Below are 26517 nucleotides of genomic sequence, written 5' to 3' on the forward strand. Positions count from 1 at the left end.
TGACATTGAGCACAAAGTAGTTGTTGCAAAACTAGTCAACCACTTCGCTCCTGTACATCTCCTTGTAGCCATCAGAAATTCTGCCAATAGTTATGTAATTAGCAAATTTATAGATGGCATTTGAGTTGTGCCTAGACACACAGTCCTGGGTGCAGAATTGTACAGCAGTGGGCTAAGCATGCATCATTGAGGTGCACCCCAGTGTTGACTGTCAGTGAGGAGATGTTACTTCCAATTCACACAGACTGGTACCCTGGTGACGAAGTCATGAATCCAGTTGCAAAGGGAGGTAGAACTGTCCAAGGTTTTGGAGTTTGTTGATTACAACTGAAGGTACAATCATGTTGAACGCTAAGCTGTAATCAATAAACAGAAGTCTGACATAAATATTACTATTGTTCAGGTGATCCAGTGCCAAGTGAGATTGCATCCGCTGTTGACCTATCGTGGCGATAAGCAAATTGCAGCCGGTTCAGGTCGTTGATTAGGCAGGAGTTGATTCTGGCCATGACCAACCTCTCAAAGCACTTCATCGCAGTAGGTGCGTGTGTCACTGGGCAATAGTGATTAAGGGAGCTCACTCTGCTCTTCTTGGGCACTGGTGTGATTGGCACCCTTCTGAAGCAAGTGGGAACCTCCGACTGCAGCACTGAGAGACTGAAGATGTCCCTGAACAATCTGCCAGTTGGTTTACAGAGCCTGATGCCTTGTGAAGGTTTACAAGACAGATAGAATTAGCTATCATTGGTACGGACAGGTTATAGGTGCAGTAAGGACTCAGTGAGAATAAACAGAGTGTTAACTGAGTAGGAGATAATGGCCAGGGATAGGGTTGAAACTGTTGGTGAAAAGCTTCAATTTGAAAGTGATGTCTTAAAAATTACTGACTATATCAGTTTAGTATTTGTAACTGGACAAATGAAGCAATCTTACAATAGATTTAATAGATAAAGAGGGGTTAACTCAGATAAGGTTGATGCCATCAGATGCTGAATAGGATTAATATCAGGTTTTGTTGGCAATTCGCAGGCTACGATGTAAATAAGAACCGTGTTCCTCAGATGGAAAGAAGCTGAAGTGGCAGAGATGGAGAAGGTGACTAAATGGAGGATAAGAGATAATGCACCATAAGTTTACCTTTGCTGATAATGAATGCTACTTTATACAATCAGAGTTTCAGAACTCTGACACAGGCCATTCACTTCCTTCAATCTATGCTGGATCTCAGAGTCATTCATCAATTCAATTCTTCCACTAGTAACCAACACACTTTTGAAATATAGGAGGAAATTAGAGAACATGGGGGATTTTGTGCGGTCACAAGGAAAACATGCAAAAGTCACACAGACAGCATTGAAACAGAGTCAAACCCTATTGGAGCTGAAAGACAATTGCAATATCTGAAGCTTCTCTGTGCCACAAGTATCATTAGTGGAAATGGACTTGAGAAATTCAACCAGATACAAATTTGGGAGACAAAACAAAGTTTAAAAGTAAACCAAGATGAAAATGATTTCAACTGATTTAATTTACCTGGTAATCTTAGATAAATGCAGTGAATCAGCCAGTTAGAGAGTGATCTCAAACTTATATCTCATAGCATAATTAAAAGATTTGAATCAAACCTGGAATCCTATCTTTTTAAGGAAACAACTACTGTATATACAAAAAAAAAGACATGGAGGTGCTGTTAATTCTTTGTTCTCTCCTAAACCTAATCTGCTCAACAGATCTCATTAAAATAGGTGGTCATTACAGAAAGTTGTAGTTTTCATTGACAATTATTTTTGTACTATTAATTAAAAACTTCTCATCAAGAAGATGCTATATAACTAAACAGCCGATATTTGTTAACGGTACAATAAGGATAACGTTTTATCGGTTGTTATTTTCATGGCAGTTTATTTTTAGTCACAGCATCTGGATGCTAAGATTTAATATTTTGTCAAGGCTCATTTTTAGAAGCAATTTGGCAGCTATGAAGTTTTCAATGACATGAATTGAAGAAAAATAATGAAATTTTAAATAATGAATGCATAAAATGGAAAGCAGATTATTAGAGATTCATAAAATTACTTTTTAAAAGCAATGATCTATAACTTTCAAAACTAATTATAGAAAAGCCAATCCACTTATGCAATTATTTATCATCCTGCAAAACATTGCAAGATATATTGTCTGAGAAATCATTTACTGAGAACCTTAAGTAAATGTTTAAGCTTCACTAGCATATTTTTGGAGGGTAAGATAATACTGGAGGAAGGAATTCAGATGATGAACAAGTTAACTAATATTATTGTACTGTCAGTATCAATACACTCAAGTACCTAACAGATCAGCAACAGCATGTCCTCAGGCCACATCCACAGTAACACCTCTCTCCAAAGGAAAAATATCCAGTGGGTTATTTACCTACTCACAGCTACTCCTAATATTCTCAAGGACACTGTTACCCCTCCTGCTCTGGAACAATCACTTCTCATTAAGGCTGTGAAGTTGTTTACTGCTTAGTCGTGGCACTCCCAATGGCTGGATGAGATAGTGGTTTGGATAGGAAAGAAAACAAGTTTCTATAAATAACTTCTCTACTTTATTTTCCACAAAGGAAACAGCATATCATATTGCAGCACTCAAATGGCTATTTGAGGTCGCCAAACATACATTATTCCTACACAGGTAACCATTAGCTCATTTGACGGGGTGGGTTGTCTTAGCTAGACAGTTTTGTCTAAGCTATTGGTGTACTTACAATGAAGGCAGTTAAATTCCATAGGGTGATGGATCTCTTACAACTTGGCAGCAGAAGCATTTGCTGCGACTACTTACATGAGTGATAATTTGGTCTAACTTGTATGAATCACCATAAAAGCTGTCTTTCCACACTTCTATTGCTTACATGTGAATTAAACAGAAAAAATATGGAACAGTCAATTGGAGCAACTTCATGAAGGATTTTATACATTAATAACAGCTACAATATGTAACTGATACTTCATGTCCCACCACCCTTGCTGAGAAATACGGTCTATTATCAGAATCTTAAATCTCACCCTCCACCCAAAGTTCCAGATTTTTCCATCCAGACAAGATTAGATATTAGGAAATATTTCAATACACCATAGACATAGTCACAGAATTTGGCAATTCTGTCCATCAAGTCTGCTCCACGATTCCATCACGGTTGATTTACTACCCCTCTCAACCCCATTCCCTGCCTTCTCCTTACAACCTTTGATATTCTCACTAATTAAGTACCTATTAACCTCTGCTTTAAATATACCCAATGACTCTGCCTTCATAGCCAGCGGTAGCAATGAATTCTGCAAAATCACCACTCTCTGACTAAAGAAATACGTCCCTGTCTCTGTTGTAAAGAACTGCTCTTCTATTCTGAAGCTACATAACTAAGGGAACTACATTTGGACTTTAACACCCTCTTTTAGAATTCTTTTACATTGAAGTGAAATATAAAAATGTCCTTACACTTGTAGGATTTGTAATTCTTTTGAGAATTAGGCCGCCCAAGATTTCCTTTAAGTGTCCCCAGGCCAAGTCTTATTTTTGGAAGGATAAGTAAGTTCAAGTATCTGCATATTTTTGCAGTTATGTGGCAAATGAGGAGACAGATCACATGCTTTGAATTTTTGTGGCCAAGACAGGCATCTGAATCTGATGAAATATCAATAAATTGACTCAGTGTATCTATAGAAACACAAAGATCAAACACACCTTTTCTCATAACCTCCTTCCTCTAAGAATGCTGAACACCTCAATACCAGTATAACTTGCGTTTATACAAAAATGACAAACAGACGGATATCAAGCGTAGTAAATAGCTAAAACTTGGGGCTTCACAACACATATACATGAAGTAGATAAGTTAGAAATACATAATTGAAAAGGAACAGGATAATAGTTTTCAACTGTACCACTGAAATTATCTTGACATTCAAAGATTAGAAACATTTTCACCAATAAAGTTCACATCAACTATAACTGAAAGGCAGTGGTCACGTACCTGTAATATGGGTCTGTGCGCGCAGGAATATATCAGTACCACCTTCTCAGTTACTCTTACAAAGATAAGCATCAAGGAAGATGCTCAGCTAAGTCAAGATGAATTTAATCTGAAAGTGCTGAGCTAGCTGTCAAGGCTGCTGTAACATAAGGGTTTACTCCAGCAAGTTTAAATGCAGCAATAGTTTCAGGGGACCCCAGCTGCGAATAATCATTTACAAGAATTCAATTCAATTCCAAACGATCACTATTACTACGATTTTTTTACTTTTACTGTGCTACAAGAATGAGTGTGAATAATGTTCAAGTTACAGTCTTTCATTTTGTTCCAATGTCTAGGAACTTATATTCTAGCATACAATTATTATTACATGTAAATAATCAAACATCTTTAGATAAAGTAAAACACAGTCGAATTTAAACCTTGTATTTCAACATACCTGGTTCCTAGTTGCAGAATATTCTGGGTTAACTGGAAGAAAGGGTACAGCACTACGCTCGGTCACTAAAGTGCTATGGTTCTGTGTGGTCAGCCACACTGCAAATGCAGAAAGAAAACAGTGATAGTGAGAATGAAATTTTAAGTAATGTTTTGGAAGCTTCTGTGAAACGTAGATTCAAACATTTTAACCAAAGAAAATGATATCCAGGCAAATCAAGCTTCAACTAGTATATTTTACTCAGACAACACAGCCTGTCTGGGAGGATTATTTAGGCACTAACTTTATGACTTAAGATTTTAAAAAAACATGACAACAGAACAAGAGGGGTTTTTAGTCCAATATTAAAAAAAGCAATGTATATTTTCCTTAACGAAGGGGTTGCTGTATGAAATGTGCTTGTTAGGATTGTATTAGGTTTATAGTATTATAATAAATACAGTTGTCTGCAAGGACTGGAATACAGACTCCCTTGTTCCAGTTTTGATACCAGGCCTGCTGGTGGGGTGATACAGAAAATGTGCTGATAGCAGAATTGACTATGAGGAAAGCATTCAGACCAGTTCAACATTGTTAGCATCCTCTGGTGGTAAAAATATGAACTGCATGAAGGCAATTTACTTCAAAATTGCCTAAAACTAGGACCTTCAAAATATTTTTGTAGATGGCCTGTAAATTAGCAATTTGTATCTCTTATTGGTGCTGAAATAAGCCCAACATTGCAGCTCAGCTATTAAAACCCATCTGAATCTGTAAAAAAAATCTATCTGCAATGAAGCAGAGCTAATTATTTATGTTTTCATAAAGATTCCATTGCAATCATCTAAAATTGGCCAATTTCTTACTCGTTAAAGATCTGTACAGATCCACATTATGATAAGGATGATATGTGATGAACAATCTTTTAAGTATTTAATGAAAAGACATCAGATGGATATGACCAATACACAAAGAATGTTGGAGGAACTCAGCAGTTAGGCAGTAACTATGGAAGGTAGCGAACAGTTTAAATTTCGGGACTGAGACCCTTAATCAGAACTGAAAAGAAAGAGGACCTCACAACCTTGGTGCATCCAGAAATTTGCTGATCTAGTTTACACTAATTTCCAAATCATTAATATAAATGATAAAGAACAACGGACCTGGCGCTGATCCCTGTGGCTCAACAATAGTCACAAGCCTCCAGTCAAGCTCACTGGCCGATAATTACTCGTCTTATTCTTGCAGCCTCTGTTAAACAACAGAACAGTATCAGCTATCCTTCAGTCCTCTGGCACCTCACCCATAGCTGAGGTCCTTTGTGATTTTTGCACTAGCCTCCCATCAGGTACAAGGGGACACTACCAGGCCCTGGAACTTATCCATCCTACTCCACCTTAAGACAGCAAGTAGATACTCTTCCATAATCTGAGGATACTCCATGTACTCACTACTCTTTTCCCTCTCTCACCCAAGTAAATACAGATGTAAAAATTTCATTTGACTCCATGCATAAATGACCACTCTGATCTTCAAGAGGACCAAATTTCTCGTTATCCTTTTGTTCTTAATATAGTTACAGAAATTGGGATTCTCTTTCCCCTTGTCTGCCAGATCAACCTCATGTCCTTTTAGCCCTCCTGATTGCTCTCTTTACAAAAATTCATCACCACAAACTGTGCAAGAGTTTTAACTATGGTGAGCACACTTCAATTAGTGATAGACAACATAAGTAAGTTATGAAGGGACTGATCTTAATATACAGTCAAATTACACAGAAACTAAGAACTAAAAGCTCAATTGTTTCATTTTCTCATATTAGTAAGCTCAGTCATCTCCCCTGAACTAGCCTTTGGATGGAATCATTCAGATTTTACATCCTGCTGCATTTGTACAATCGTATTTTTCATTAAAATTAGTGTAAGATTAAAGAAATATTTGCAATGGCTTTTTTCTTACAAAAGACACATTATTGTACACATTATTGGAAAGTGTTCTGAGCTCCGTTGGCATTTCAGAAGTTCCAAGAGGCTATGTAGAATATATTTGACTTAAAAAGCGCACACAGTGAAGTGTTTACATCAGTGGCTTTTGCGTGTTCAAAGACTCACAACTGTAAACACTGTACTTTATCATTAATCTACCAACCCACATTTATTGCATAACAGGCCAAACTAATTATCTTTTAAGTGAGGATCTTTTTTTAAAAACACATCTGGTTTTTCAATCACAGGTATAATTATTCATTTCTATCTGACAGAAATAACTTTAAAATGAAAGACGTGTGAATACATTTAAAAGGTAATAGTTAAGTTTCTAAGGGCAATTTAGAAATGCTCATTTTCTCAAATGCAGAAATAGCTTTGTGTACCTTAACTGAGAGAAATGGGGGTAAAAGAAAACTTCTCATGCTAGTCAGAAAACCAGTAACCACATATTCAGAAATAAAGATGGAAAATGGAATTGCTCAGCAGGGCAGGCACCATTTGTAAAGAGAAACAGTAGGCAATTTGGTTTTCAACCTTCCATTAGAATTGGATATCGATCTGAAATGTCACAATTGTTCCTTCTCTCCACAGATGTTGTTCGACCTACTAAGCACTGCATTGCCTTCATTTCCGATTCAATCCTGACCTCTGGCACTGTTTGGAGTTTGCTTATATTCCCTTGGCACTCTGGATTCCTCCAACAGCCCCAGAGATCAGGAGGTCTACAGGCTAATTGACTAGTGTAAATTGATCATACTGTGCGGGTAAGTGCAAGGATCTGTGGGAATCTGTAGGGGAATTAATGCTGGAATCAGAATGCTCTTTGAAATCACAGTCTGAAAACCCTCCTCATAACATGATATTGATTTCCAGAATTTACAGTTCCTTTTTTGCTTTTCAGTTCGATATATTTGACTCCTCTCTACTTGAATGCGCCTTAAATCTAATTCCACGACAATGACTCAACAGGCCAAATGCAGAGCATTTGCATCAAAAGCCTAAACCCACTGGACTGATACATTATTATGGGAACAAAAAATGATATAAAACTTATTCCATCAGTGTGGGTTTGATCTGGATCCAGAAATACCAGGCACACTAAACTACAGAATCAATAAGCTCCAAAGACATTAATTTAATATTGTCTAATAACAGACATTTGGCTTTGCAGTTATCACGCATTCACTTCATAGAAAAGTGATTCACAGACCGAAGACCACAAGACATAGGAGTAAAATTAGATCTTTCACTCTACCCATAATCACAGCTGTCCCCCACCCCCACCAAACCCTATTCTTCCAGCTCCTCCCGTTCAACCTTTAAACTCCTTACCAATCAAAAACTATCAAGCTCTGCCTTAAGTGCATCCACTGACTTGACCTTCAGCTCTCCATGTTAATGGATTCCATAGATTCACCACCCTTGGCTGAAGGAACTCCATGTTTTACTTTTAATCTGAGAATGTGCCCTCACTCCAACTAATGGCAGCATCTTCCCCATGAACAATATTTCAGATCATGCAGCACAGAAAGAGGCCCTTCAACTAGACTGCCCTTGCTGGTCAAGTACACATTTAGAATAATCACTATTTTCAGGACTCAGTCCATTGCCTTCTGTAGAATAGTGTTTTAATGCATATCTGAAAACCTAGAAGAGTTGTAAGGGTATCTGCATCTCAACTATGCTGAGGGATTTATTCAAAGTTCAAAGTAAATTTATTTTCAAAGTACATATCTGTCTCCATATACAACCCTGAGATTAATTTTCTTGTGGGCATACTCAGTAAATCCATAATAGAATAACCACGATAGAATCAATGAAAGACTGCAGCAACTTGGGTGTTCAGCCAGTGTGCAAAAGCAAATACAAAAAGAGAAATAACAAATAAATAAGCAATAAATATCAAGACCATGAGATGAAGAGTCCTTGAAAGTAAGTCCATAGGTTGTGGGAACATTTCCGTGATGGGGTAAGCGAAGTTGAGTGAAGTTATGCCGTTTGGTTCAAGAGCCTGATGGTTGAGGGTTAATAACTGTCCCTGAACCTGGTGGTGTGAGTCCTGAAGCTCCTGTACCTTCTTCCTGATGGCAGGAGCGAGAGGAGAGCATGGATTGGGTGGTGGGGTCCCTTGATGATAGATGCTGCTTTCCTGCAACAACAGGAAAGCCGTTCCCAACATTGAGCATATCACGTATACATGCTCAATGTTGGGGAGGGCTTTATCCGTGTTGGCCTGGGCCATATCCACTATTTTTTGTAGGATTTTTCATTCAAGAGCATTGGTGTTTCATTAGCAGCTGTGATGCAGCTAATCAATATACTCTCCAACACACATCTATAGAAGTTTGTCAAAGTTTTAGATGCCATGCTGAATCTTCACAAACTCCTAAAGCAGTAGGGGCACTGTTCTGCCTTCTTTGTAATTGCACTTATGTGCTGGGTCTAGGACAGGTCCTCTGAAATGATGATAGAGGAATTTAAAGTTGCTGACCCTCACTGCCCCTGATCCCCTGATGAGGACCAGCTCATGGACCTCTGGTTCCCTCTTCCTTAAGCCAAAAATCAGCTCCTTGGCCTTGATGACATTGAGGAAGAGGTGGTTGTGCCATCCTTCAACCAGATTTTCAATTTCCCTCCTATATGCCAATTCATCACCCCCTTTGATTCAGCCTAAGATAGTGGCGTCATTAGCAAACTTGAATATGGAATTCGTGCTGTGATTAGCCACACAGTCATCAGTGTAAAGCAAGCAGAGCAGGGGGCTAAGCACACAGCCTTGTGGTGCACTTGTGCTGATGGAGATGTTGTTGACACTCCAAACTGATTAGGGTCTGTAAGTGAGGAAATCGAAGATCCATTGCGCAAATATTGAGGCCAAAGTCTTGAAGCTTATTGATTAGTACTGAGGGATGATTGTACTGAACGCTGAATCATGAGGTGTGCATCTTTGCAGTCCAGATGTTCCAGTGTTGAGTGAAGAACCAGTGAGATGGCATCTGCTGTGGACCTGTTGCTCTGGCAGGTAAACTGAAATGAACCTAAGTTGCTTTTCAAGTAGGAGTTGATATATTTCATCACCAACTTCTTAAAACACTTCTTCACTGCAGACACAAGTGTTACTGGACAACGGTCATTGAGGTCGGTAATCATGTTCTTAAGCACTGGTATAATTAAAGCCTGCTTGAAGCAGGTGGATACCTCAGACTGCTGAAGCAAGAGGTTAAAGATTTCCGTGAACACTCCAGCCAGTTGATCAGCACAGATTTTTTGTACATGGTCAAGCACCTCATCTGGGCCAGATACTTTTTGTAGGTTCACCCTCCCAAAGGCTGCTCGCATGTTAACCTCAAAGATGGAAATCACAGGGTCATCAGGGGCCGTAGGAATTTGCGATGGTTCCTCCATGTTTTGAAGGTTGAAGTGAGCATAAAAGGCATTGAGCTCATCTGGAAGCAAAGCCTACGTCACTTGATTTAACTTTATAAGAGGTGACAGTATTCAACCCTATGACAACTATCAAACATTCTTCTTTGATTCACATTTAGGCTGGAATTGCCATTTTGCTTGAGATGGCTTTCTGGAGATCGTACTTAGACCTCTTGTAACTTTCTTGGTCATCAGACTTGAATGCCTCTGATCTGGCTCTCAGCAGACTGCGGATATCATGGTTCATCCATGGATTCTGGTTAGATAAGACTGAATGATTTTGTGGGAACACAATCGTCTACAACTGTTTTAATAGCACCTATCATATCCAAGCCCCTCATTCTGTACTTCAGTCAGTACATTACCTCCTCTCCAGTTTCTTCCCATAGCTGCTTTTTCTGAGGCAACATTTGGGTGAATCCCCTCTGCATCCTCTGTACTGTAATCACATCCTCTCTATTGCATGATGATGCAACACTCGGTATTGCAGCTGTAGCCAAACTAATGGCTTAAATAGCCGCATCATAAAGTACCTGTATTTGTATTTTACGCAAATAATGAAAGTACTGATACCCAAACAGCCACAGGACTCAAGGTACATGTATTCTACATGGGACATGGTACATCTTAATTAGTAGTTAATAGGATTGTGGATGGTGTGAACTATGAGGAGCATTGATAATCTTTATATCATGGTTGAAACAATTTATCCATTCAGTTGGCAGGTATGAAGCATTTGGACTTGGCTCTGTTTTACAGTAAATGATCATGTCATTGGTCAAAATCTGCACTACTGGTAGCAACATAACAGAACATGTTCAAACATCCACTTCTAGACTAATTGGAATCCAACTTGACTTGGTCAGCAATATGTGGGTTGAAGTAACACACATAAAAAAAACGCTGGTGAACGCAGCAGATGTATGTGGTTTGAAGTATCTTCTGTCTCAACAAGTACTACATGTTAAAAATTTAGATGGCATTGATACACTTACCAATACAGATGCACCCACATCCCTAAACCACTTTTAGACAAGACATTTGCCAAAAAAATTCTTGCCGATATTGAGATCAGATATATACCAAGCTTTTTCCCATTTTTCTCATTTGTGCCCATTTGTTGTGTTTGTGCAGTTCATTTACAATCAACACTATTCAAATGCTGATGTTACCTTTTCCTTTTCTTCCATTAGCTGCAAAAATTTGTAACACATCAGGATATTTCTATTTTGACTTCTCAAACTGCAACAAGTATAGATCTAATGGGTAGATTTAGAGTAATTGGTGGATAGATTAGCAAGGCAATGAACACACCATTTTTAATCAGAGGGTTGAATGGGTGTGCAACACACTGCTTGAAAAGGAGACCAGAGAGTAGAAGCTCTCACATTTAAAGAGTACTTGAATGTGCTCTGGACTGGGCGGTGTTTAGGACAACGATGGCACCTAACGGCAACTCCTTTTCTTGTATGTTCAGAGACAGCTCTATTTCTGTCTTTAATATCTCCATTTTTCCCTTTCAGGGTTCTTTTGAAGACCCTGACCTGGAGTCACACGCTGACTTTGGTTCTTTGCGGGAATGGGACCCACTCTCGGGGTCTCATGTCTGGCCACTAGTCGATATATCAAGGATGCGGCCTAGAAGACTAGTGTGCCTTCAGGGTTCTGGGATTTTGTGGCTCTGGAGGTGGGCGGACTCAGAGTCGGTGTCTCCGCAGGAAACTGGTGTGTCATGGGAGTACACGGAAGATTGAAAGCAGCGAGCTGGCTACTGGCTGTGTGCTCAGAGAACCGAGTTCTTTGGCCACAGAGCTCGGAAAAAGCAACGCAACAGACTTTTAACATTGTAAATCATTGAGTTGTTTGTTATGTCTCCCCTCTCGCTGTGAAATGGGGACACCTCTTCTTCCCCTATTAGGGAGAGAGTGAGCCTGTGATATGTCGAATTACCAGGTGAATGAGTAGCCTTTGGGGTACTGCAAGTTCATCTCTTTATTGATACTTTGCTGCATGCTTGAGTGCTCGATGGGGGGCACCAATGCCTTTTTTTTGCTGGTGGGGGAGGGGGGATTGTTGCTTTGTTGCTACTTATGTGTGGGAGGAGGGAGCTGGGGAGGGGGGGGACTTTGGGATTCCAACACTTAACTGTCATTCATTCTTTGGGGCACTCCTCTGTTTTCATGGATGGTTCTGAAAAAAAAGAATTTCAGGATGTATATTGTATATATTTCTCTAACATTAAATGTACCTTTGAAACCTTGTGATGGGTTTGGGCTAGGTAACTGCTAATCAACAAAAACATTATTGGCCAAATGGGGTCCCACGGTGTTATAATTTTCTTATAATTCCAGCAAGCTCTATTAAATTTTGTTATAACAATATACTCAGCCAGACTTGGAGCTGATTACAATGGGATCTGTAGCCTTCTATATCTATTGACATGGTGGAAGAGAAATAGCAGACAGAAAGTTTAAATTCAAAAGACCAGCACCTGTTTCTGTCCCCATCTTAACAATTTAATTAACTTCGATGCCTCCTAATGAGAAGAATTTCTTCAAGATACTGGAAAGTCAGCAGGAAATAATTTATTCCGGACAATGCATGCTGACACAAGTTGTTAGATTGACAAATAATTACAAGATAATTTTAGAAAGCATTGATCATTTGAGACTGAAAAATATTTTTGTGTTTGGAATTAGTGTACTAATGGATTAAATGATTATTGAAGCAACAAAGCAGGAAATAAAAACATTTTTTTTTAAAACAGTGGTTGGTTACAGATTGGAATGGGCCATAGCAATATGTTGTCACTTACTTGGAAATGGGAGTATCCAATTTTACACATAGTAATTTAATATATTTGTGTGGATCAAAGAAAACTGCAAAGCAAAGTTAGTATTATGAAATGGGTAAATCTAGAGCTGGAATTCAGTGTCATCATATAGAATATTTAGATTTGTATATAGGACATTTTCTAGTGGTTGAGTAGTCAGACCAAGCAGTCTCTGCCATGATTAATAAGGAAGGAGGGAGAGTTTTTAATAAAAAAAAACAATTAATTGATGCGGCTAGGGAGTAGACTGAGTGTAGTGATCAAAGAACCATCGAATATTGCAACTAAAAAGAATAAAAGAAATGGTAATGGGTATACAGATTAAGACTACCAATCATGTAAGTTGATAGCAGTAATATTGCTTGGGTGGGCAATAAAACCCATTTCCAGTCTCAAACATGCATTTCTATGTAAACATAAGAACCCACAGGAAATGATTTCAGAACTAAACTAAACACAAGGTTCATTTTTTCCTGTTGCCATTGGGTTTGGACTTAACAACAGCACTTTGGTGATTTTGGCATGAAGAAATCACTGCAGAAAGCTTCAAAGTTTTAAACAACAGCACTTCAACAGATTTCTTGAATTAGTTAGCAAAACATTGCCTTATAAAAGACACAGACAAAAAAAAGACAAGATCACATTTGATCTGCAGTCTGTGCCGAGTTGGCCAAAACTTTCAACTAATATCCACTTCTCCAGGACAAGAAAAGACATAACCTGTATTCTCCTGTATGTGCACAGATGCTCCTGCTAGAAAGTGAACAGCAGGAGAAGACCAGACTTGGCCTCTTCCCAGCCTCATTTGGGAATACCACAATATGGTAGAATATCTGGAAAATTTTACAATTGTAGAAGATAGCTGAAACTAAGAAGCAGATATAACCTGGAAAGCTATGGATCTATTACTTTATACAAATAACATTTTAAATTTATTTCTTTTCCCATCTAGCAACTGTTTAGAATTCACTTCCAAGTTTTTAATCTCACATATAAATCTGTTAAGAACTTGGTAAAGTTTAGCTCTCATAATACAATCATGCTACCATACTTCAAACAATGACTTCCAAACCAGAAGTACAACAGGTTCTACTGAACACTTCACAACTTGCACTTGGAAAGGATATTGAAAAATCAAGTTAAATAACCGAGAGAAATGTACGCCGCCCTTGGACTTGCAGCAAGGCAAAACCAGTTCGGGCAAGTAATCGCAAAAAAAAACTTTAAAATAATTCTTACCTTATTTTATATTTAGCTTTTTAACAAGTGGTTATGTTAAATCCACTTTAAAACTAAATTGCAATTCATTTGAGCCTTGTTTTCCAAAAGCATTAAACCTGAATAGATTTCTCTTCCTGTTTTGGTAGCTAGCTTCTATATTTAGGAAACTGATGAAAAATACAAAGACTGATGAATAACAGGAATGATTTGAACACAATCCGTTTTCAGAGCAACTAAATTACCTGAACTCCAGACAGTTCATTTTCCACTCTTATTCAGCTGTCCTCTGCAATGTAGTACACACAGAGTTAAATACCAGATGTTACTTATCCTCATCTGATAATGGGAAAGTACTGAACCAAAAGCTTTCCCAAAAATGGATAAAATTTTCCAGTCTCTGAAAAGTCTATTGGCAGCAATAACAAGCACTCCCCACAGTAAGTGCATTCCTATCACAGTTCCTTATTAAATCTGCATTAATTGTTTTAATGGTGACCCTCAGATCACTGGTACCACTATTATACTACATTACATGCTTCTTCCATCTAGAGTTTGATTTTAATAAAGTGATCTTAAAGAATATATAAATTTTTAAATAATGTTAACATAAATGATTAAGATTCTATTCAGTGTCATATTAAATATTTTAAGACATCTGTGACAAAAGCTACACAGGCTCATTAGGTAAATGCACAAGCTACTTGAATGGTGATAGCTGACCATTACTGAATTCCATGGAACAAACTGTGCACTATGCCCACTCAATAATACATAGAAACATAGAAACATAGAAAATAGGTGCAGGAGTAGGCCATTCAGCCCTTCGAGCCTGCACCGCCATTTATTATGATCATGGCTGATCATCCAACTCAGAACCCCGCCCCAGCCTTCTCTCCATACCCCCTAACCCCCATAGCCACAAGGGCCATATCTAACTCCCTCTTAAATATAGCCAATGAACTGGCCTCAACTGTTTCCTGTGGCAGAGAATTCCACAGATTCACCACTCTCTGTGTGAAGAAGTTTTTCCTAATCTCGGTCCTAAAAGGCTTCCCCTCTATCCTCAAACTGTGACCCCTCGTTCTGGACTTCCCCAACATTGGGAACAATCTTCCTGCATCTAGCCTGCCCAATCCCTTTAGGATCTTATACGTTTCAATCAGATCCCCCCTCAATCTTCTAAATTCCAATGAGTACAAGCCCAGTTCATCCAGTCTTTCTTCATATGAAAGTCCTGCCATCCCAGGAATCAATCTGGTGAACCTTCTCTGTACTCCCTCTATGGCAAGGATGTCTTTCCTCAGATTAGGGGACCAAAACTGCACACAATACTCCAGGTGTGGTCTCACCAAGGCCTTGTACAACTGCAGTAGTATCTCCCTGCTCCTGTACTCGAATCCTCTCGCTATAAATGCCAGCATACCATTCGCCTTTTTCACCGCCTGCCGTACCTGCATGCCCACTTTCAATGACTGGTGTATAATGACACCCAGGTCTCGTTGCACCTCCCCTTTTCCTAATCGGCCACCATTCAGATAATAATCTGTTTTCCTATTTTTGCCACCAAAGTGGATAACTTCACATTTATCCACATTAAATTGCATCTGCCATGAATTTGCCCACTCACCCAACCTATCCAAGTCACCCTGCATCCTCTTAGCATCCTCCTCACAGCTAACACTGCCACCCAGCTTCGTGTCATCCGCAAACTTGGAGATGCTGCATTTAATTCCCTCATCCAAGTCATTAATATATATTGTAAATAACTGGGGTCCCAGCACTGAGCCTTGCGGTACCCCACTAGTCACCGCCTGCCATTCTGAAAAGGTCCCGTTTATTCCCACTCTTTGCTTCCTGTCTGCTAACCAACTCTCCACCCACACCAATACCTTACCCCCAATACCGTGTGCTTTAAGTTTGCACACTAATCTCCTGTGTGGGACCTTGTCAAAAGCCTTCTGAAAATCCAAATATACCACATCCACTGGTTCTCCCCTATCCACTCTACTAGTTACATCCTCAAAAAATTCTATGAGATTCGTCAGACATGATTTTCCTTTCACAAATCCATGCTGACTTTGTCCGATCATTTCACCGCTTCCCAAATGTGCTGTTATCACATCCTTGATAACTGACTCCAGCAGTTTCCCCACCACCGACGTTAGGCTAACCGGTCTATAATTCCCCGGTTTCTCTCTCCCTCCTTTTTTAAAAAGTGGAGTTACATTAGCCACCCTCCAATCCTCAGGAACTAGTCCAAAATCTAACGAGTTTTGAAAAATTATCACTAATGCATCCACTATTTCTTGGGCTACTTCCTTAAGCACCCTGGGATGCAGACCATCTGGCCCTGGGGATTTATCTGCCTTCAATCCCTTCAATTTACCTAACACCACTTCCCTACTAACATGTATTTCGCTCAGTTCCTCCATCTCACTGAACCCTCTGTCCCCTACTATTTCTGGAAGATTATTTATGTCCTCCTTAGTGAAGACAGAACCAAAGTAATTATTCAATTGGTCTGCCATGTCCTTGCTCCCCATAATCAATTCACCTGTTTCTGTCTGCAGGGGACCTACATTTGTTTTTACCAGTCTTTTCCTTTTTACATATCTATAAAAGCTTTTACAGTCCGTTTTTATGTTGCCTGCCAGTTTTCTCTCAAAATCTTTTTTCCCCTTCCTAATTAAGCCCTTTGTCCTCCTCTGCTGAACTCTGAATTTCTCCCAGTCCTCAGGTGAGCCACTTTCTCTGGCTAATTTGTATGCTTCTTCTTTGGAATTGATACTATCCCTAATTTCTCTTGTCAGCCATGGGTGCACTACCTTCCTTGATTTATTCTTTTGCCAAACTGGGATGAACATTTGTTGCAGTTCATCCATGCAACCTTTAAATGCTTGCCATTGCATATCCACCGTCAATCCTTTAAGTGTCATTTGCCAGTCTATCTTAGCTAATTCACATCTCATACCTTCAAAGTTACCTTCTGGAAACCATATAAATGCAGACATACAAATCATCTTCTAAGAGGCTGGGCCCTAATCTTGTCAGATAAATTGCTTGAAACGTTCACACTTTGGGATCAGTTGGGGAACTAAGGGAAATGAATAGGAAGAAGGTAAAGAAAGGGAGGAGGACAGATCTTCCATAACATCATCTTTCTTAATACTCAAATATTAGACATATTTTTAAATCATAGAACTCAACTTGGACTCATACATACTGCATAAACATGAAACGTCCCGGGAAAGGTTTCACTGCTAATGCAACAGTTCCTCTGTATCAGCAGTGTTTGGGTTATTTCTAGAGATAATGGGGGCTTTGGAATGTGCGGCATCCAATGAGGGGAGTGCCTTTTTCTTTCCTGTGTGCCCGAGAGTGAGGTATTTGCAGGTTTTTGTTTAGTGGAAGATGGAGAGAGAAGTTGCCAAAATGGAGAGGTCGTAGACTGCAGGACTGAATGGATGTGGAATGGGGTCAGGAGTCGACAATGCCCAGGGGGAATTGATGGAGAACAAACAGACGGGAAAATCCTGAGCTCCAACTTGGGCGTTAGAATGTTTCATTAAAATGGGCCCTTTTCTTTTTGTTACTTTATTAATCCTCTAGTCAAATTAAGAATTATAAAGCTAAATCGTTTAATTGCACATGGTATACTGTTTGTCATTTTGTGGTACTGATTTGTAAAGGGGAAAACATCATGCAGCAGCCACACAAATGAGATTTCACAAGTTTGGCGGGCTGGAAAGCGTCTTCCCCTAGACTAATGCCGCCATCTGAACCTGAGGATTACAAACAAGTATTTGATAAAACCTGTAGGAGTGACAGCTCAAGAAAGCACCTTGTTTCCCATCTTTATTTGTGGCATGACTGATGTACAAATAGATAATATTCATCTGCATGGAGTCATCAACTTTCACTAAAATGGTAAGCTTATTTTCTTTTATTTTTGATATATCATAATACGAGCTAAAATGTTTGATTACTGTTAAATCCACTTCATTAGCTTTTAAACACCTCAGTTAACAATGTGGTGAAAATGCCATCAAGATAGAGCTGGCAGTGGGGCTTCTGCTTTCTGAGGCCTGCTCTGCCTCATGGAGAGTTAGTTTACTCCTCCAGTTTGGCACATTCTATGTTGCCACATTTACGTGGACCTGGAATTAGTCTGATACTATCATAGCAGGTCAGATCAAGTACCATCAAGTGAGGGAGATAAAAATCTACTTGTAGTTTAGCCTACTTGTAGGCCAGAATGATAACATTTCCATTTTCACTTGCAAGCTCTGGGTATAAATATGTGCATCTTACCCTTCAAAAAAAACATTGCAACCCTAAATTACTGTCAAGGCAACTTTTTGCCAATGACAAGTTTTCCGATAGGCTCTCATACACGCTAACTCTGCAACACACAGCTAAACATTTAATTTGAGGGAGACTATGGCACTGGCTGTGTGAAAACACTGATGCTGATACATCTATGAAGTATTTTTTTGTACATGTTTGACTAAATACCAAAGGAAGATTAATATTTGCAGATGGTCATGATAAAAACAAGCAGTGCATATTTATTTACACAAAGCAAAATATTTGGCTCAGACAACTCTTGTTCCTTCAATGATATATTACTAAGCAGCAAAGTGATGGACACAATCTGCTAATTTTACTCGTGCAATTGCTGTAAAATCTCTGCACAGCTTATTCATTACTTTTTCTCAACAACATTCAGTACACATTGAAGTAGACACAAATGTATTTATATCTATGATGGGAATAAACTGAGTTATGAAGACATTTCAAAATCAATAGCTAGGTTTAATAGTTTCTTTCTTTCGCTCTCCACCTAGAGTGTTTGCTAACATGATCACTATGGTTCAAATCGCTTCCCTCGGAGGGGCTGCAGGGTCTTGATGCTCTTGGAGATGTTATTGGAATTCTGAGATTTATGGATTGGGCTGTAGTTCAAACTAACTGTAGCTCATATTGTCCCCTTTTATTTCGATGTTTTTTCGTGTTCTCACCCATTCTTTCTTGTTGCCGATTGGCGGGTTGGAGGTTTAGGGTTTGATGTTCTTCTTGTTTCTCATTGTGGGTGATCTGTTACTTATTGTGCAAGGAGGGGTTGAGGGAAGTTTGTGGTTTGCGAGTTTTTGTTTCTTTTTCTTTCCATGTGGGGTGGTGGGATTGATGTTTTTCTTTCAACTACTTCTATGGTTTTCTGTATTTTATGGCTATCTGAAGACAAATCTTAAGAGTTGTATTCTGCGTACATAGGTAATAAAATGATCCTTTGAATAAAGCAGAATGGAGTGCTTCTGACAACAAGCATCTACACTAAGTTTCTGGAGATCACGCCTACCTTAATACTCTGAGAGATCTTAAGAAACAAAACAGAAGCAGCCTATTTGGTCTCTGACCCTTCCATTCAATAAGAGCACAGCTGATCTTTTACCTCAGTGCAACTAATCCCATATTTCTCAATTTCCTTAATATCCAAATTATCCATCAAACAGTCATGAATATGCTTTAAAATCCTTTTGGATTGTGAAGATTCTGTATCCTCTTGCAGAAGTTTCTCCTCATCTCAGCCTGAATGGCTTTGGACCATATCTCTAGCTTCCTCCTGCTCCTATTTTGAGATCTAGCCACACCTGGCAGAAGAAACCATCATCCTCTATCTGCAAAAGTTTCAAAGACTTCTCAATCTTCTAAACCGGACATATAAGCATGATACTGTCAGGGCAGTATTTCTACAGCCTGAAGGATTTAAATTTAACAAAGTGTAACGGTAGAGTCACATGTGCTTATGTTCCTTTAGTTGTCAACATTATCCAATTTCTCACCATTCAACATTTGTGCCTTCATTATATGCACCAAACTGGACAACCTCTTTATATTCCATTTGCTATGTTCTCAACCAGCCACTTTTTTTGCCCATGCTTCCTGAAACATTTTCCTAGGATCATCTGTAATCATAAACCCACCAAGTTTAATACCATTTGAAAATTGGAAATATAACATTTGGTCCCCTCAGACAAAGAAGCTGACATGGATCAGCATGTGGAATTATGATATACCAGCCATTAGCAGGAGGGGCAGGACAGACAGGTCAATGTTCCTGGGTTGTTTTAGACATGACACACCCATCATCAGGGACCCCCAACACTCAGGGCATGCTCTCGTCTCATTGCTGTGATCAAGAAGGTGATACAGGAGCCTCAGGATTCACATCACCAGGTTCGGGAACAGTTAATACCCCTCAACCATCAGGCTTTCGAACCAAAGGACATAACTTCACTCAACTTCACTTGCCTCATCATTGAAATGTTTCCATAATCTACAGACTCAGTTTCAAGGACTCTTCGTCAAAAGTTCATGATATTTATTGCTTATTATTATTTTTTTCTTTCCATATTTGCACAGTTTGTTGCTTTTTGCACACTGGCTTAACACACAAATTGGTGTAGTCTTTCATTGATTCTACTATGATTATAGAGTCATAGAAAAGTAGTAAACAGAAACAGGCCCTTTGGCCTATCTAGCTCGTGCCAAATCATTTAAACTGCCTAGTGCCTTGCACCTGGACCATAGCCTTCCATCCATGGTCCTATCCAAACTTCTCTTAAAACATTGAAATCAAGCTCTCATGCACCACTTACACTGGAAACTTGTTCCACACTCTCAAAACCCTCTGAGTGAAGAAATTTCCCCTCATGTTCCCAGTAAACATTTTACCTTTCACCCTTAACCCATGACCTTTAGTTATAGCCCCCCCCCCGACCTCAGTGGAAAAAACCTGCATCTACCCTATCTATACCTGTCATAAATTTCTATACCTCTACCAAATCTCCCCTCAATCTTCTAAAGTCCTAACCTATTCAATCCTTCCTAGTCACGTCCTCCAGTCCCAGTCTCTGCACACTTTCAACCTTATTTACATTTTTCCTGTGGGCAGGTGACCAAAACTGAACACAATATTCCAAATTAGCCTTCACCAACACCTTATACAGCTTAAACATAACATTTCATCGCCTGCACTCAATACTTTAATTTATGAAGGCCAACGGGCCAAAAGCTTTATGACCTTATCACTTTCAACGAATTATGGACCTTAATTATGGACCTGTATTCTCAGATCCTTTTGTTCTACCGCACTCCTCAGTGCTGTTCCATTCACTCTGTAAGACTTATCCTGGTTGGTCCTACTGAAGTACAACACCTCACACTTGTCTGTATTAAATTCCATCTGTTATTTTTCAGCTTGTTTTTCCCACTGGTTCAGATCCTGCAAGCTCTGATAGACTCCCTCACTGTCCACTGCATCCCCAGTCTTGGTGTTATCTGCAAATCTGCTGATCCAGTTAACCACACTAGCATCCAGATCATTGATATAGATGAGAGACAACAACGGCAACACACACAAAATGCTGGTAGAACTCAGCAGGCCAGGCAGCATCTATCACAAAAAAGTACAACCAATGTTTCGGGCTGAGAACTTCACCAGAACCTGCCCAAAACATCGAATGTACTTTTTTTCCATAGATATTGTCTGGCCTGCTGAGTTCCTCTAGCATTTTGTGTGTGTTACTTGGATTTCTGGCATCTGCAGTTTTTCTCGTTACAGACAACAACAGACCCAGCACTGAACCTTGCAGCACTGCATTGATCACAGCCCTCCAGTTAGAGGGGGCAATCACCTACTACTACACTTTGGTTTCTCCCACGAAGCCAATGTCTAATCCAGGATATTACTCATCTTGAATGCCAAGCGACTGAAGTTTCTTTACCAGCCTCCCATGCTGGACCCTGTCAAAGGCCTTGCTAAAGTCCATGAAGACAACATCCACTGCCTTGACTTCATCAACTTTCCTGGTAACATCCTCGAAAAACTATACAAGATTCAAATAAATTTGGTTGAAGAGGCTGATGGATGAGGGGTGATGTGTTTTTGAGCCTGGTGGTGTGTGTACCTTCTTCCTGATGGCAGCAGCAAGAAGAGAGCTTGTCATGGGTGGTGGGGGCCCCTGATGATGAATGCTGTTTTCCTGCGACAATGCTTTGTATAGATGTGCTCAATGGTAAGGGTCGATAGTCGTTCAGGCATGCCACCTTGCTCTTCTTCGGCACTGGGATTATCGTTGCCTTCTTAAAACACGAGGGGATCTTAAACTGAAGCAAGGAGCAGTTGAAAATGTCAGCAAACACTCCAGCTAGCTCGCTTGCACAGGCCCGGAGAACCCGTCCCAGGACGCCATCTGGGCCCATCGCCTTCCTTGGATTTCTCTTCAGGAACGCCCTTCTAACGTCCTCCTCGGTGACAATGCATCTCGATGCCACCAGGTCCGGTTCATCCGGAGGGAGCGGGGCGCTCCTTTTCTGTTCGAACCTTGCATAGAATATGTTAAGTTCATCAGGAAGAGAAGCGCCACTGTTATTGATATTCCCAGCCTTTTCTTTGCGCCCAGTGATCTCATTTAGACCCTGCCATAGTCTACTGGCATTCCTTTGGTTAGCCTGTGGTGAACTGGGCAGTATCTACTATTTTTTGTGTAGTGCAGGACAGGTCCTCTAAAATGCTAACACCAAGGAATTTAAAGTTGCTGACCCTCGCCGCCTCTGATCTTCTGATGAAGACTGGCTCATGAACCTCTGGGTTCCTCCTTGTGAAGTCAATAATCAACTCCTTGGTCTTGTTGGCATTCAGTGAGAGGTTGCTGGGGCACCACTCAGTCAGATTTCCAATCTCCCTCCTCTACGCTGAAACATCACAACTTCTGATTCAGTCAATGAGAGTGGTGTCATCAGCAAACCCAAGCATGGCATTGGAATTGTGCTTAGCCTCAGTCGTAAGTATAAAGTGAGCAGAGCAGGGGGCTAAATACACAGCCTTGTGGTGCGCCTGCACTGATGGAAATCATGGAGGAGATGTTGCCAACCCAAATTGGGTTGGAGTGAGAAAATCGAGAATCCAGTTGCACAAGGAGGTATTGAGACTAAGGTCTTGCAAACTATTGAAGGTTTGGGAAGAGGCCAAGAGGATTTTTGCTCCCAAAAGTTTCAGCCCATAATGTCAACTGTTTATTTCTCTCCATAGATGCTGCCTGACTTGCTGAGTTCCTCCAGCATTTTGTGTTACTCCGTTTTGGCTCTTTTGGCTTTACTCAAAATCAACAGCATGCCAAGCTTTTCCAAATCATAAAAAAGGACAAATTGAAATGTTGACATGTTTTTCTTGCCTTTGGTATTTCAATTTGATTGCACGTGGGGCCCTCCAGTAAACAAATTCATTTTTAATTAATCTTTCTATTTTTGAATATAGAAAAGATAAATGGCTTCACATGTACCCCTTGATTAAAGAATGTTCTATTTATAGAGAAAAACAGCATGGAAACAGGCTCTTCAGCCCACTATGTCTACACCAACCACCAATCACACATTTACTCTAATATTAATCCTTTTCATTGTCAGCTTTCCCCATTTCATCACCCATGGCACCTTATGGAAAATTAACACAGTCAATATCTACATTTTAGTTTCTTTGTGAACTTAGCAATTCAACAATTCTGACTTATATTGCTTATGGTATCAGTATGAGTTTAAAAGGCCTTCTCCTAGACACTAAGGGCAAGGTTTTCCAGTTTATAAACTGCAAAAAAAAAACTACAGTATATGGATTCCAAATGCTTATATCTGTGGTTTTACTGGAATGCACAAGTACAGAAAATCATCTTGCTTAGTTAACAACAACTTTTGGACATAGGTGTCCCAGGAATCTTTGTGGACGAAGTATAAGTCTTTGTGTATGTGCCTTGATTTTTGCCTCAAAAGACAATGTACCGACTTACCTTTAAAGCATTTCAGCCAAAGATACATATTTTGATTATTGAAATCCCTTCTATTACAACCTCCAGTAATACTTGTACACTAAAAAACTCGATATACCTGCGTCATTCTCGCGGCGATCAACTTCATCATAAACATCCATCGCAAGTTCTTCAAAAAGTCGGTTATTCAGCTGCACATAAAGTGAACATATAACAATTTACAATTAAATTTTTAAAAAGTATTGCCCAATCAGAAACCAAGCAATGTTGTATTGCATTGATGAGGTTCAAAAGACGGTTTGTCTAAGCTTGCAATAAACTTATAATTAACAGAGTAAATAATTGCAACTTATTTTAAACTTTTAGAAGTATGTCATTCACTCAAGAAAATTAAAATCTACATCGTTTGATCTGTGAGCGCGCTTTTAATTTACTCCATTTGATTTTGCCACACAAGTCTCTGTGATGCTTTCTCATTTATAATTCAAGGACAACAATATTATCTTATGTTTTCCCACAGCCAGTTTATCAGCTTCAACAGACATTGCTATCTGTTGATAGTGAAAAAAAGATAAATCTGTAGACTCCTGGAGTAGGAGTACATCTACCTACCGTGAGAAGTATGCTTGAGTGTTATTTTTATTTCTTTCTCACTTCCAAGGACTTGTGCTTTCATCCAGCTGGTTTAACAAAGGGACTGCATTTTACTTGTACTTCCACAGCAGGCATTGTGGCAAGGCGCAGGGAGGTTATTGACCTGCTGTCCATTAGCTGCTTTACACTGTTTCAGATTTGCAGCTTGTGTCACATTTTACTTTTAGTTGTTGTGGGCGCAACGCACAACAGGCCTTACAAATAATCATGCAGAGCCAGAGTCTGGCAGGATTTTGCCTGCCAAATATTTTGCACTTCCTAAAAGGGATGCCTGTCCCATTTCCAGTTCTGCTGATACTGCCAGGGTTCCCATGATACCTTGGTCTCTCCCTCCTATGCCATTAAAGGTGTAAAGCAATAGGAACAGCAGAGCAAAGTGAAAATATGAGCTATACACACAGACACATTCATCAATATCAATGCTAATATTCTACCTCCAGTACTATCCCAAGATCCTTGTTCTCCTTAGTTCATAAGTCTACAGATTTCTGTTTTCAATGAGCTTGCCTGAACCTCTATAACTCTCTGGAGAAGAGAAATATACAAGTTCACCACTCACAGTAAAGAAATTTCTCTTCCTTAGTCCTACAATTTTAAACTGTTTTTCTCTCTTAAGACTGCTCTGCAAGGGGAAACATCCTCAATCCGAAAGTGCACTCCCTGACCAAGATTCCTCAGCCAAAGAAACACCCCTTTCTTGTATTTAGACTTTCAGAACTCTAGTTTCAAAGTGACCTCCTCTGCCCCATACAGAATATAGCTCTAACATTGTCACTCTTCACACAACTTCACATTCATGAAGTAATCTCATACATCCTCACTTCTATTCCATCTTTTCACAGTATGGAGGGCAAAATCATACACAGAACTCCACATGATCTATGAAGTCTGCATATAACTTAATGAAATATCTCCTTTCATAGTCGAGGATAATATATCCATTTACCTTAATCACTTGTGCAATTGTATGCCATTGCATGTCATGTTGGCGCGTGGCCAAATGGTTAAGGCGTTCGTCTAGTCATTTGAAGGTCGCTAGTTCGAGCCTTGGCTGAGCCTTGTGTGTGTCCTTGAGCAAGACACTTAACCACACATTGCTCTGCGACAACACCGGTGCCAAGCTGTATGGGTCCTAATGCCCTTCCCTTGGACAACATCGGTGGCGTGGAGAGGGGAGACTTGTAGCATGGGCAACTGTTGGTCCTCCATACAACCTTGCCCAGGTCTGCACCCTGGAAACATTCCAAGGCGCAAATGCATAGTTTCATGAGACTAACGGATGCCTATTAAATTGCATGTTAATCTCCATGACCTGTGTGCAAGCACAAGTACATCAATGCTCACCATTTGCAAATTTTCTTGCATGTGTACCAAAGTGGGTGTTCTCACATTTTTCCCACTGCTATTCTGGTATTCCAACTGCTTTGTTCACCCTTCCCATTATTCAAAAAACAGGTATATGAAATCTGAGCATTATCTACTGGCTTCTAGTTTTGACTACAGAATAGTGAGAATTATAGGATGAGATTTATCAGAAAATAGCAATAACCTCATCATTTCATACAACAGAAATAGATTTCTTCAGTCTCTATAAATTTGTGACCTTGATTTAAGTTCTTATTTGGCAATTGAATATGGCTCATTTAGATGTTTTAGCACACGGATTTGACTGACAGCTTCAAAATGCTGGAAGCCCAATGGAAAAGTGTTGTTTCGGTGCATTCCATGTCGTTACAAAGCAAAACTGTGATTTGAATAGATTTACAAAAAAAAAACCTGTTATCATTGAGGATAGTCCATGACCTTGCACTGTTTTCTTATGTCTTTAGTAATTATCTCAATAGGGAATGTAGTAAAAATGCAGCAGCAAGAACTCAAAGTGAAAGCACTCAGATGATATTCTACTGAGTCTCTAATGAAACCCACATATAGTGCCTGAAATGACTGCTACTTTTCTACATTCTACCTCTGCTTCAAAAATCCAATCATTCATTTTCTTAAAAGAAAAGCAATGATTACCATCTAGCCATAGAGAATATTCTATTCAACTCACTCAGCCTAAGGTTGTATACCTAAAATCAAGGGTTCAGGGGAATTCATTACCATCACAAATCAAAAAGCCGATGTCAGAAAAA

General features: G+C 39.6%; 1 protein-coding gene across 11 annotated transcripts in view; it reads right to left on the bottom strand.

Annotated features, from left to right (window-relative positions):
• The window catches only part of git1 (G protein-coupled receptor kinase interacting ArfGAP 1), a 228873-nt gene that overhangs the window by 35774 nt on the left and 166582 nt on the right, over positions 1–26517 (bottom strand). For all 11 annotated transcript variants that reach the window (XM_072243748.1, XM_072243744.1, XM_072243746.1 and 8 more), the window contains 2 exons: positions 23847–23919; positions 4458–4555 (listed from right to left, as the gene is read on the bottom strand). In XM_072243748.1, coding sequence (XP_072099849.1) covers positions 4458–4555; positions 23847–23919 — 171 coding nt within the window. The remainder of the gene's footprint in view (positions 1–4457; positions 4556–23846; positions 23920–26517) is intronic.

Source organism: Mobula birostris, chromosome 25, assembly GCF_030028105.1.
Source record: "Mobula birostris isolate sMobBir1 chromosome 25, sMobBir1.hap1, whole genome shotgun sequence".
Taxonomy (NCBI): Eukaryota; Metazoa; Chordata; class Chondrichthyes; order Myliobatiformes; family Myliobatidae; genus Mobula; species Mobula birostris.